The 11,977-nt window shown below is 31.5% G+C and overlaps 1 protein-coding gene across 1 annotated transcript; it reads left to right on the top strand.

Moving 5' to 3' along the window:
* Positions 1 to 908: 908 nt before the first annotated feature.
* On the top strand, positions 909 to 3,023 carry LOC135926706 (zinc transporter 7-like). The gene is made up of 5 exons (XM_065462638.1): positions 909 to 914; positions 1,389 to 1,575; positions 1,854 to 2,009; positions 2,161 to 2,296; positions 2,939 to 3,023. The coding sequence occupies exons 1-5, from the start codon at positions 909 to 911 to the stop codon at positions 3,021 to 3,023; spliced, it is 570 nt and encodes a 189-aa protein (XP_065318710.1).
* Positions 3,024 to 11,977: the final 8,954 nt, after the last annotated feature.

The raw sequence follows: 11,977 nt of genomic DNA on the forward strand, positions 1-11,977 counted from the left end.
ATAATGAAAAAAATTTCAAAATCTTGAAAAGGCAATTTCATGGATGTTTATGATTGGTATTTAGGATTTATGCTAAGAAATCTTAATCTCTCCTTAAAATTCATATTTTTATATGTCCAAAATGTTTATTAAATTATCCAAAGTTAAGTTTCAATTTTTATATATAATTAGCTTCAATTTATAAGTATTATGATATTTTGAACAATAAAACAATAAAATTATTATATACATATCATTATTAATAAATAAAAATGCGTTTCAATTTATTATGGCCTAAAATAATTTAGGAAGCCCCTTGAAGTGGTTTGCCTCACCACGCTATTGGGGCTTGTGAACAAAATTTTCACTTTTACAAAAAATAAAATTAAAAAAAAATAATTATATTCTTAAGATTTTTTATAAGGCACCTTTATATAGTATACTGTTAGGTATCCAATTAATATATTATTTTTTATATTATCTAAACAATAAGAGCTATAGCCAATTTTGTAAAAATTTGTTCGACTAACCCCAGTCTCCCCTATCTAAGAATGGGATGAAAATGGATATTTTATATTAATGCCCAGGTGCTAGACGAGGTTTAATTAGTGTTATATCATAAAATTTAGCCTTCGATTCAACGTCTAGTTAAATATTATAAAAATATTCATCTACATTCATTCTTATTGTATCTACCTGTTCATATATATTTTCCGCCAAATCAATAACCTGAACCAAATCTAAATTTGGTTTTTGTAAATTTCTACAAAGTAGTGAGCTATAGGAAATAATTTATTGATGCAACTAGCAGCAATGATAACTCTGATTGTTTTGAATTCAATAATGATATCGCTTCTGACGACACACATTAGTTTTTTCATACTCAGCCTTATTTAACCTTTGTATTTCTATTTCTTCGATTCTACAAAATGGAAGTAAAAATGAAAAATATTTAAAACATTATAGATATTTATTAATAATTAAAATATTATTAAAAATACTTATTAATTCTAACTCACTAACAAATTATTTTAAATTTAATAAAATAATTATATATAATAATAAAAAAATTACCGTTTGATTTCAATCTCTTTGACTAAATATTTTTCCATTTTATTAATATTTTTGAATAATATTAATGTACTCACAAGGAAAGGAAATTTTAATAAAATTTATTTATAAAAAATAGGTTTTATGTTGTTGGAAAATTGATATTCAAATATTTGTAAAATTTTGATTGGGGTGGGTTGGGGGGGGGGTGGGGTGTAAAATTTTTATTAGCTAAAAATGATATTTTTGAAAACAGTCAAATAGATTGCAAATAAACTATTGAATTAAAAACTACCCAACCTGATCATACATGGCTATACTAACTGAATTTTAATATATATTTTTTTTATAAAATATAGCTAGTATCTGTCATAGTAATCATCATAAATCTGATCGGAATTTTCGCGTTCCATTTTTCTGGCGAATGCTCACATTCTCACTCCCACTCTGGTCATTCCCATTCCCACCTAAGCCATTCCCATCATCATGATCACCATGACGCACCCGGATCTAAGCTGGAATTAGTGCAGACCACCGACAATTCAGGTTTGTTTTTCAAATAAACTTTTATAGTGACTCCTATCTATCATATAAAAAATATATATCCTATTTTTTTTTGTATTCATCAACACTATTTGTTTTTTTGTAGTATGGACCAAGTTAATAAATAAACCACTTATTGAAAAATATTTTTCTTTGGGAATAACTAATTTTGAATAAATTATTATTGAAAATATAAACGGTTACAAAAAGAAGTTAGAGATGGAAAAGGAGACCAATGGATACATCATAGTGCTGCCACCATCTGTTGATTACCTCAAAAGATATCGAAACGCATGATGGCCATCATTCTCATCATAATAAAGAAACATGTTCTCACGACCATAAGGGTCACCAACATTCTCACCACGACGAAGAGGAGCATCATCATTATAAGAATAACTCTCACTCCGGACATGGGCATAATATGAATATGGAAGGTAAAGAAAAGCAAAGAAAAAAACGATTAAAAGAAAATAAATTATAATAAGGAAGGAAGGGGTGAAAGAAAAGATAAAAATACGTGTGGAAAAAAATGAAAAAGAAAGTTAAAGCAAATTATATTTTTATATCCTTATAATTTTGTTCAAGGCATATTCTTCCACGTTTTAGCCTACACTCTGGGCAGCGTAGGTGTCATTGTTTCCTCTTTTCTAATGCAGAGGCACGGTTGGTTCATAGCTGATTCCATATGTTCCCTCTTAACTTCCTTATTGATATTCTTCAGGTTTTATATTTGTTGTGGATAACTCAATAAACCAATCCTTCTTTTTTTAAACATAGGGGTATCTATTAAGGCTGTCCGATTCACAATTTTTTTTTTCACCAATTGGATATTTATAATATTTTCTAAATATTAATTCGATCTAATTTTCTAATAAAAAAAAATTGCTTTTTAATATTATAATTTTATTTTTAACTTTTGGATTTTATTTAAAAAATGCAATCATTCTTTTATTTTTTTCCGGTCATGGGTTACTTTATTTGAATATTTACTAATATGATATGATGTCAAAATGTATTAGCAAATAATTAATTTTTAAAAAGGTAAAATAAATAAAGGTGAAGAATTATAGAAATAGAATTTAAGGGAAAGGATAGGGGATAAAAAAAAGGAAGCTTGGAAAATGGAAGATTATTCAATGGAAGAGATGAAGCTTAGATAGTTAGAACAAATGATGGCGGTAGCAAGTTTTTGGCGTAAGAAGAGGGATTCCTTAGACTGGTCGGTTTTTTTGCGGATCTGTTTGCCTAAATCTTTAAAAACGTTGAGCTTTGCTACCGAAGGTGGTGAAAATGGAGCAGGGGATGGGTATGAATAAGAAAGAAGGGTCTAAGGAACTGTACTTTATGGTTTTGCGGGATTCAGCGAGGGCGAGGGCATCGATGTTATGGTTAGATGGTGCATTTGGGTCAATGCAGGTGAAGTCTCAAACCAGAAGCTGATCCCTTGACCAGGGGATCAAGGACATTCCATCAGGACCTTTACCATTGGTTCTAAAAATTCCGGTTGGTTCTAGTCTAGATGGAATGCCTCCTGATTTGAGCGCGCGTAAAATGATGTCATCGCATTTGGTGTGCCGTAAAAACGGCCACGACAAAAGCGACAATGGAGGCAGTGCCTACCCTTGCTGTCGACGCTGGTTTCGCAATGTTGCATTGGTACGGAAGAACAATTTTGCAATTGAGCCGTAGTCCAATAGCAAATCTTAGCTTGTCAGCAGTGAGCAACAAATCGAGGTTGTTGGAGGGTATGGTTTCCAGAAGCTCATAACCAGATCCTTTGTTTAATTGGTGAAAAAGTATGAGATCGTCGTCGTAAAGGCTCGATTTTAGGTAAGCTAAGGGGGCTTCGTTGAGTGGAATATCCCAGTCTCTCTGTGAACATGAGGAGGGTCGTGGCTGGGCTTCAGCTAATAAGGGGTCAGGGAAGTTGGAAAGCTGGCTAATGGTCGGATGAAAGACGAGAGGCGATGAAACCACTGATGGAAAGAGTTAGAGGTGAGCGTAAGCCGATGCCCCCGAGCTTGCATAGAAGTGATGCTTGTAACCATGAATTATGGTTAATGCGGAGATTAAGGATCTCTTCGGCGAGAGATTTGACGGAAATTTAAAAAGATTTTAATGAGTCGGGGAATTTGAAAATTGAGGTGGATCGAAGGGCGTAGAGAATTTTAGAAATGTAATAAAAGTTTTTGAGGAGAAAAAAAGTTTGATGTGGAGGGAGAAACTTAGAGATGTTTTTGAAATGAAGTAAGCTGGATGATGCGTTAGTGAAGAAGTGATTGATGGATTCCAGGCCACCGACTGGAGAGCCGAGAGACTGAGGGATGAGAGTTCGGTTGTGTGGAAGTTGTGGTTGAATGGGATGGAGCAATGGGCAGATCTCAGCTTTTTGTTCGTTGAGTGAGAGAGCGATAGCATGGGAATGTGTTTTGATGATGGTGAGTGCCTTAGCAACCTCGTTAGGGGGACCACAGAGTATTCCATCATCAATGTACCAAGTATGCAGTGGGAGATTGCAGTTGGTAGAAATGTTTTTGACCATTTCGTTGATTCCAATGCAGAAAAGTATCGATCTCAAAGGATCGCCTTTGGATCCCTTCAGATGATGAAAGTAAATAGTTGTTGGATTGGAAATGAGATGGCTTGGAGTAGCAAGAATGGAAGAATTGAGAAAAGGTGGGGAATGAGTGGTACATTTGTGGGAGAAAGTGAGAGCGGCGAATGGAGTTGAAGGCGTTAGAGAAATCCATTTTAACAAGGATTTCGTTACTTGGGTTAATTTGGAGATGGATACGAGTAGCGTGTGTGGCTATTTTGCAGCCTCCTTGGATCCGATTCCAAGTTGGTGAGGTGCTAGAATTAAGGCTGCGTTGTCCTTAATTTTGGAAGATATTAGCTTAGCGACAAGACGGCGAAATACGGTTCCGATTGCAATTGGGCGGATATCCTTATTAGGTTTTTCGAGTGCGATTAGTTTAGCACCGAATAAAAGTGGTCTGATGGACTCGGGAACGAGGCTGTGTGCTATTTTGTTATAAAATGTTGTTAAATTTTGTACAATTGGAACCTGGCTGACTATGAGGGGGGATGTGAGATCCTGGAGGAAGATGGGACGAAGTCCATCGTAACCGGGAGAAGAGTCGTGATGGAAGGATAGAATAGATTTACGCACCTCGGCGGGGGTGAAATCAGAAGGGAAAATATTGGGAGGAGGTGGAGGTATGAAATCAACTCCGGAGGGGTGCTTTAGTTTGAGTTTGTTGAAACTCTCTTCGTTACTAATGAATTATCAGAAGCTACTAAGCGAAGAGCGGATTTGATGTTTAAGTTGTTAATTTGTTGGAAATAACTTTGCCTTTAATTATAGTATGCAAAGTTTTTTGGGAACACGAGAAGATGTTGTGGTCGTAAGAGTGAGGGGATGTAAGGTTGCGTCTTTAATTTGTTGGGTTAGAGATTTCTGAATCTCTGGATTGGGAGATTAGAGAGTGGTGAAGGAAAATTTGAAGAGTTTGAGCCAATGATCGAGGGAGGAGAAGTTATTTAATAATGATTGAAGGCATGTGCAGAGGACTTTGGCTACTTGTACTCTGGAGCCTTTAGAAATTCTAGAGATAATGGGAGGTTTGTCAGATTTTAGGAAGTTGATGATGTCGCCATGGGTGGTTGGTTAGAGGGGAATAAATGTGTCTGATGGGGTTGGTATGTGGACGTTGTTGGATGAGGTGGAAAAGTGGCTGTGAGTAGAAAAAATGGAAAGGAGATTTAGGAAGGGAGGAGAAGGACGCTTCCCGGACTCAGGATAAACAATGCCATTAGTTTTGTGTTTGGTGAAGAGGCCAGGTTTGGTGATTTTTATGTATTTAGAGTGCGGGACAGTGTACCATTATGTGGATAAGGAGAGGTTGTGAAAAATTGTGTAGAGGATGGGGATGTTACAGAGAGTAAGAAGAAATAATCTGCAGAGAATAATGATGTTGTAAAGATAAGGTTATTAAATATGAGAGAAAAGAATGAGCATAAAGGTTGTTGGGGTTGGTTGGTGTTTGATAGAGGTTGGTTATTTGTTTTAATAAATGTAATGGTTAAAGTAAATAAAAGATTGAAAGACTGAGGAATATATATAAAAGGGGGAAAGTTTATTATATCTTTTTTTTAAAAAATAAGTATTCCAAATCGTTTTCTATTATTTAAAAAATTTTATTTTTAATTGATAGTACGGAATGAATGTTTGATGTTAGAAGAAAATAGATAAAAGAATTTAAGTTATAATTTCAATCATACTCAATAATCGAATTAAATTGAGATTAACCCATTGATCATGTTTCATAAATATTTTATTAAAATTATTATAAAATCAAAATATCTTTATATGAATCTCGTACTTATAAAAATATAAGTATGGGTATGCGCGATGCAGTATTGTATTATATTACGCGATTATTTTACGATCCTATTTTTCACGAAATTTTGATCCGATATATCACACCAGATAGCTCTAGGATGGATTGCCCGCCCATTTTTAAATTAATATTTTATAATCGGTGGCGCTAAGTCCCTTACTTTCCTATTGATGTTATTTAGGGTTTTATATTTTTTTTGAGAAAATAAATAAAATAAAGTACACGTGAATAGATTTATTTTTATTATAAATGGCGGCTCTTATATTCATTCTAACCTTAGTCACATCAGGATTATTAAACCCGATAGTTTACATATCAGGATTATTAAAAATGGAAGTTTACATGGAACAATATAATAATCAAGCAAATTCATTTATTGATTCTATTGTCCTGCCACTAGTTAAAGAAACCTGCTACGTTTTATTGCTAAAAACTCCAAAAGAATTGATGTCCGACCTTAAGGGCATTTCATTGAAAGTAATTTTTTTTCCTTTTCCTAATGACAAATTTGTACATTAAATACATTTTGAACAATAATGATTTTTCTTTTAACTCTACACCCTTTTTTTATTGAACATATGATTTTGTTAAAAAATAATAATCACGGAGAAAAATATACTGTTGCATCCGAAGTTTTTATCTATAACAGGTCGGACCTGAATAATCGATTTATATAGGATATTAGCTATATTTAAGCGTCTTTTTTAATTAGATATCTATTTTCAGGCTCAGCTTTGCCTGGGTTTAATTTTCCAGACAAGACCACATATGATTTATCGGTATAACTTGGGTTCTTAAATCTTTGACACTTCACGGATTATTTAAAATAACAGTACGACGCTGTTTTTTAAAAGTTGGCTCTTCAAATGTGCTTTATTTTATAAAAGGTGGATACGAGAAGCTTATAAATGCCATCCATCATTGGATTTCTCAACGATACAATTTAAATTTAATATATTGGATTCTAGTCGGTTTAAAAAAAGCACATCTTTAATTGATATTTTCTCCCTATTTAGCTTTCACCTTTTCGGATGGTAAGTTCCATCATTAACCTTTTCCATTTATTTTATTTAGTATGTAGACAATCCATCGCATTTATTTTGTATTCAATTGTGTCGGGTCTCACTTTATGTGCATCACTCTGTTGTTTGCCTTTCACGCTAATGTTCTTGATCTTGTTGCCGACATAATCTTCAGACTTCTTCATAGTATGACCAAACCATCTTAGTACTCTTATGATAATCTATCTTCATTATCATGAGTACTTCTATCCTGTCTTTCTCTAAGACTCCCACTCTCATTTCTAGCATTTTCATTGGCCATGTTTCTGAGCTTAGGACAGTTTTTAATAATCAACTGTAAATCATTCCTTTTTTTATTTTCTAGGAGAACTTTTTTATCGAAGTTAAATGAAAGTTGCAAATAAGGCTGTACTATATAAAGCATCGGCACAATTTGGGGAAGAAATAAAGTCCAAAATAAATTACGGATGGATGATATGACGAAACTCATTTTAAAAAAATAGATTTCAAATTATTGTTATTTAGTTTTGCTAAAATGTTTAATGAGAAAATCAGTTTGAATCCACCGCAAAATTAAATTAGATTTTAAGAAAAAAAATAATTTTTAAGGGTGGGGGGGGGGAGTTGAAGTAAATATTAATTAAAAGTGGTTAAAATAAGTTATTAAATAACCATTATATTTAAATGTATTTTTTTTTGAACTCCCTCTTCAATTAGATAGATAGAATGGACCACATAATATCTTATAAATATCCCCATGTGTGGAGACAATCTTCTTCGGTTTACGTAGTTTCAATTCGCATCATGATCCACTCCAATTCCCCAGCTTCCTATCAACACTATTTATCATCCCAGGTTTTAGCTTGTAGTAATATGATATGATGGGTGATCACATTATTTTTTATCAACGCTCACTAGGCTTTTTCCCTGTCCTTGTGACTTACTTCACTGGTGCCGATAATTTTTTTATTAAATATCTCTCATACATCTAAGGATATTTTTTTTACTATTATATATGTTCATAAAAAAAGGTTTCGGCCTTATTCGCTGACGCCATTATGGCATGCTTAGGCCAATCCGTTCAGGTCTCCACTACGGTACAAGTAGAAAAAGAAATTTTTCACAAGCACCTATCAGGAATTTGTTCGAAAGGATATTCCAATACGGATCTCATGCTGAATCATAACGATCCCTCATCCCCATTGATGATTGATTTTTACGAATATTGATAAGATATCGATCGCAATAACACTAAAATAATTATGGAATCTAAGTTGCTTTATATTATATATAATTGCATGTTATTTTGGAATATACCAAATTATGGATTGCATGTTATTATACTAAATTATGGAGATAATAATTTTTTTTAATGTTATAAGTTGAAAATGTTGACAAGAATAAATGAAATTTTTATTATTATTATGTATTTATCGGTATATATAATGTCGAATAATTATCGTATAATTGGTTGCATTATTTAATATAAATCAACGATGAAATTATATAGTCAATTTTTTGTTAAATTTTTTTAAGCTAATTTTCTACAAAATTAATGCTGGATTTTTTTTTTATAAAATAACATAAGAAAATTCATAGATTATCAACGATAACCTACGATTAGCTTTCAGAGATGTATCACTCACAATATTTTCAAAAATGTGACCTGGGCTCTCTTGCAGGGTGCCTGTTACGTAATTGTTTCAAACAGAAATGAATGTCAAATTTTTTAGTTTAGAATTTTATTCGAAAGGATATCTAGGATACCTTCTCTACCGCAAAAAATTCTAGACCCCTACAAGAAATTTTTATGGGGGCACCTCATGCCCATTTGTGACCTCTTTGGTATTTTTAAAGAAATCAATGTCCTCCCAAGGCGGCGAATACGAAAGGGTGGCTGACGAGGTAATTGATGTAAGAAATTCAGATAAGATTTGTGAAAAATAATTGACTATTATAAACGCTAATTTACAAAATTAATTACTCCCTTGTTCATTTTACCATATCGTTGTTTGAATATTACCACTGAGTTTCAATCACTATTTCGATTGGTCGATGGTAATTCCCTTATTTCCTGTTCCTCTTGTAATTTAATATAGTCTTTTATAATGTATTCTTTTTAAGCTCTCTCACTGGCAACATGCTAAACTGCCTGAATTTGAGGCAGAGAAATAGAAAGACATTGCTAAAATAGAGATAACTATTTTATTTAATATTTAAGAAAAATCATATACCTTTTAACCTCATATAATGATATTTCAAGATATTCGAAATTAATGAAATATATAAGTAGATTTATATAAAAAAAATTTTTTTTATAGCGACTTAAATTTTGAATCGATGTACTAATAAAAGGCAACTTCAATTTAAACTGGGTGCGTTACGTTTTTTTTAATTAAAAAAAACTACACATGCGCACTAATTATACACATATTCTGTTAGAACTGGAAATTACAAAATAAATTAACATTCTTTATCTGGTTCCCATAAATTTTAAGGAAAGGATATTTCAGTTCCTAAATACATGGCGTTTTTTTTAAAACTCTAGTTATTTTATCGGTGGTGAATAGATTAAAAATGACCACTTAATATTTTTTTTTGAGTATAATAACGAATTATTTCAGAAGATAGGGTAAAAGATTGGGAATAATGTAAATTATATTCTAAAAATGTTCCTTTTAATAAAAAATAATAATAAATTCTCAATAATTCACTATGTGCGAGCAAACGTAGTAAATAGATATCTATAATCCATGATGTAAAAATATACAAGAATTTAGTAAATTAATTTAGAATAAAGTTATCTCTACTGTTTTAATATGAATTCTCCATAAAGTGAAAAAAAACCTATTGAATCAAATCTATAATATTTTTTAATAAATTTATAAAAATTTTGGTATTTAATATTAAATAAAAAATAATAATTATGTAAATATAAATAGGGCGTTTCAATAAAACTATTAAATTTTTTCCCCTCAGATAGAGAAAAGTCTAAAAACATAGCTTACCATATAATGGTAAATATAGCAGATTCGGGATTATCAATGAGTTGCATGTCATCTTTCTGGCCTCAGTGAATTTTGGCGAAAACCAATTTACAGAATTGAGGCAGATAATTCTTGCAAGAAGGCAATGAATGTATTATCTGTCGATATCGAAATAATTGAAAAGAAATGTTTTAACGAATTTAGTTCATCAAGAGTTAATGAATTAAAAGATTTAACGGGGTGGTCTGACTTGGAATCGTGTGAGTTGTTGCGATATGTCCCTATCAGATTTATTATTAATACTCGCCATCTATTGAATTTTAAAATTTTAGGAAATTAAGATCATAAAAGCTGTCCTATTTTGAAAATTTTTTTCCAGAATGAAATGGCAGAGGCATATTTAGGAATGGTTTTACATGTAGGAAATTTACTACATGCTGTTAATATGCAATTGCAATCTGAAGAACCTTTTTTAATAAAGATTCACAAAATTATGTTATAGCTGTGTTCATCTTCACAGTTATAAATTGACAATAAATTTTATGGCGCTATTGTTAAAAATATCTTACTAAAATGTTCAAACATTATTCTAATTAATGTATTTTTAAATGAAGCAAATATTTTTATTAAGACAATTTTAGAATATTTGCAATCAACATTTGATTTCAATTACTCGATTTACAAATATATAGATATGACCATGGAAGAGCACCCATCAATTGATGGTTTTTGTAATTTAATTAATATGATAAAATTACCAATAGATTATTATATCGATTAATGTTTATAAACAATAATGAATTTTATTTGTAATTCTTTTGTATATATACATCTATATTATAATTTTTCGATGTCCTCACTACGTCATCGTGACGTCATGTCATCACTACGTCATGTCATCACTACGTCATGTCATCACTACGTCATGTCATCACTACGTCATGTCATCACTACGTCATGTCATCACTACGTCATGTCATCACTACGTCATGTTATCACTACGTCATGTCATCACTACGTCATGTCATCACTACGTCATGTCATCACTACGTCATGTCATCGCTACGTCATGTCATCGCTACGTCATGTTATCGCTACGTCATGTCATCGCTACGTCATGTCATCGCTACGTCATGTCATCGTTACGTCATGTCATCGGTGCGTATTTATTTATTTTTTATTTGTTGATTTTATTAATTTATTTTAAACAAACAGATGATCGTATAACTTAAATTTTCTATGCAACTGTAGGAGGCCATATTAAAACCAAAAAGTAATACATTATTTACTATTGTTGATTTTATTTATTTATTTTATACAAACAGATGATCCCATAACTTAAATTTTCTATGCAACTGTAGGAGGCCATATTAAAACCAAAAAGTAATACATTATTTACTATGGTTGATGTTATTTTATTTTATACAAACAGATGATCCTATAACTTAAATTTTAACTGAGTTAATTCAATAAATTTAATATCTCTAGGCTTGGGAAAATTTTTTCAAAATTATTATGGGTTGGACTGGGCTTAAAAAATATTTCTCAAAATTAATATTGGCTTGGTTTTCAAAAATTATTAGGGATTGAAATGGGCTTGAGAAAATCTTTTTAAATTATTAAGATCTTGGATGCTTGGAAATTTTTCCCAAATATTGTAGGCCTGAACCTATATTGGGATTTTTTAATGTTAAATATTAGTCTTATGTTATTTATAAAGTAATATATTTTACCCGTAAACTAATTGGTAAATCAGAGATTTCCCCTTCATTAATTATAAATTTAATATCTCTGGGCTTGGTTTCAAAATTATTAGGGATTGAGGTGGGCTTGAGAAAATCTTTTAAAATTATTAAGATAGATATTGTAGGCTTGAACCTAGATTGGGATTTTTTAATGTTAAATGTTAGTCTTATGTAAATATTTTTATAAAATATATATAACTCAAAGAATAGTTTTCAGTAACATACAAAATGTAGACTGATTATGC

The sequence above is a fragment of the Gordionus sp. m RMFG-2023 genome, chromosome 3 (genome assembly GCF_954871325.1).
Source record: "Gordionus sp. m RMFG-2023 chromosome 3, tfGorSpeb1-WG-v2, whole genome shotgun sequence".
Taxonomy (NCBI): domain Eukaryota; kingdom Metazoa; phylum Nematomorpha; class Gordioida; order Chordodea; family Parachordodidae; genus Gordionus; species Gordionus sp. m RMFG-2023.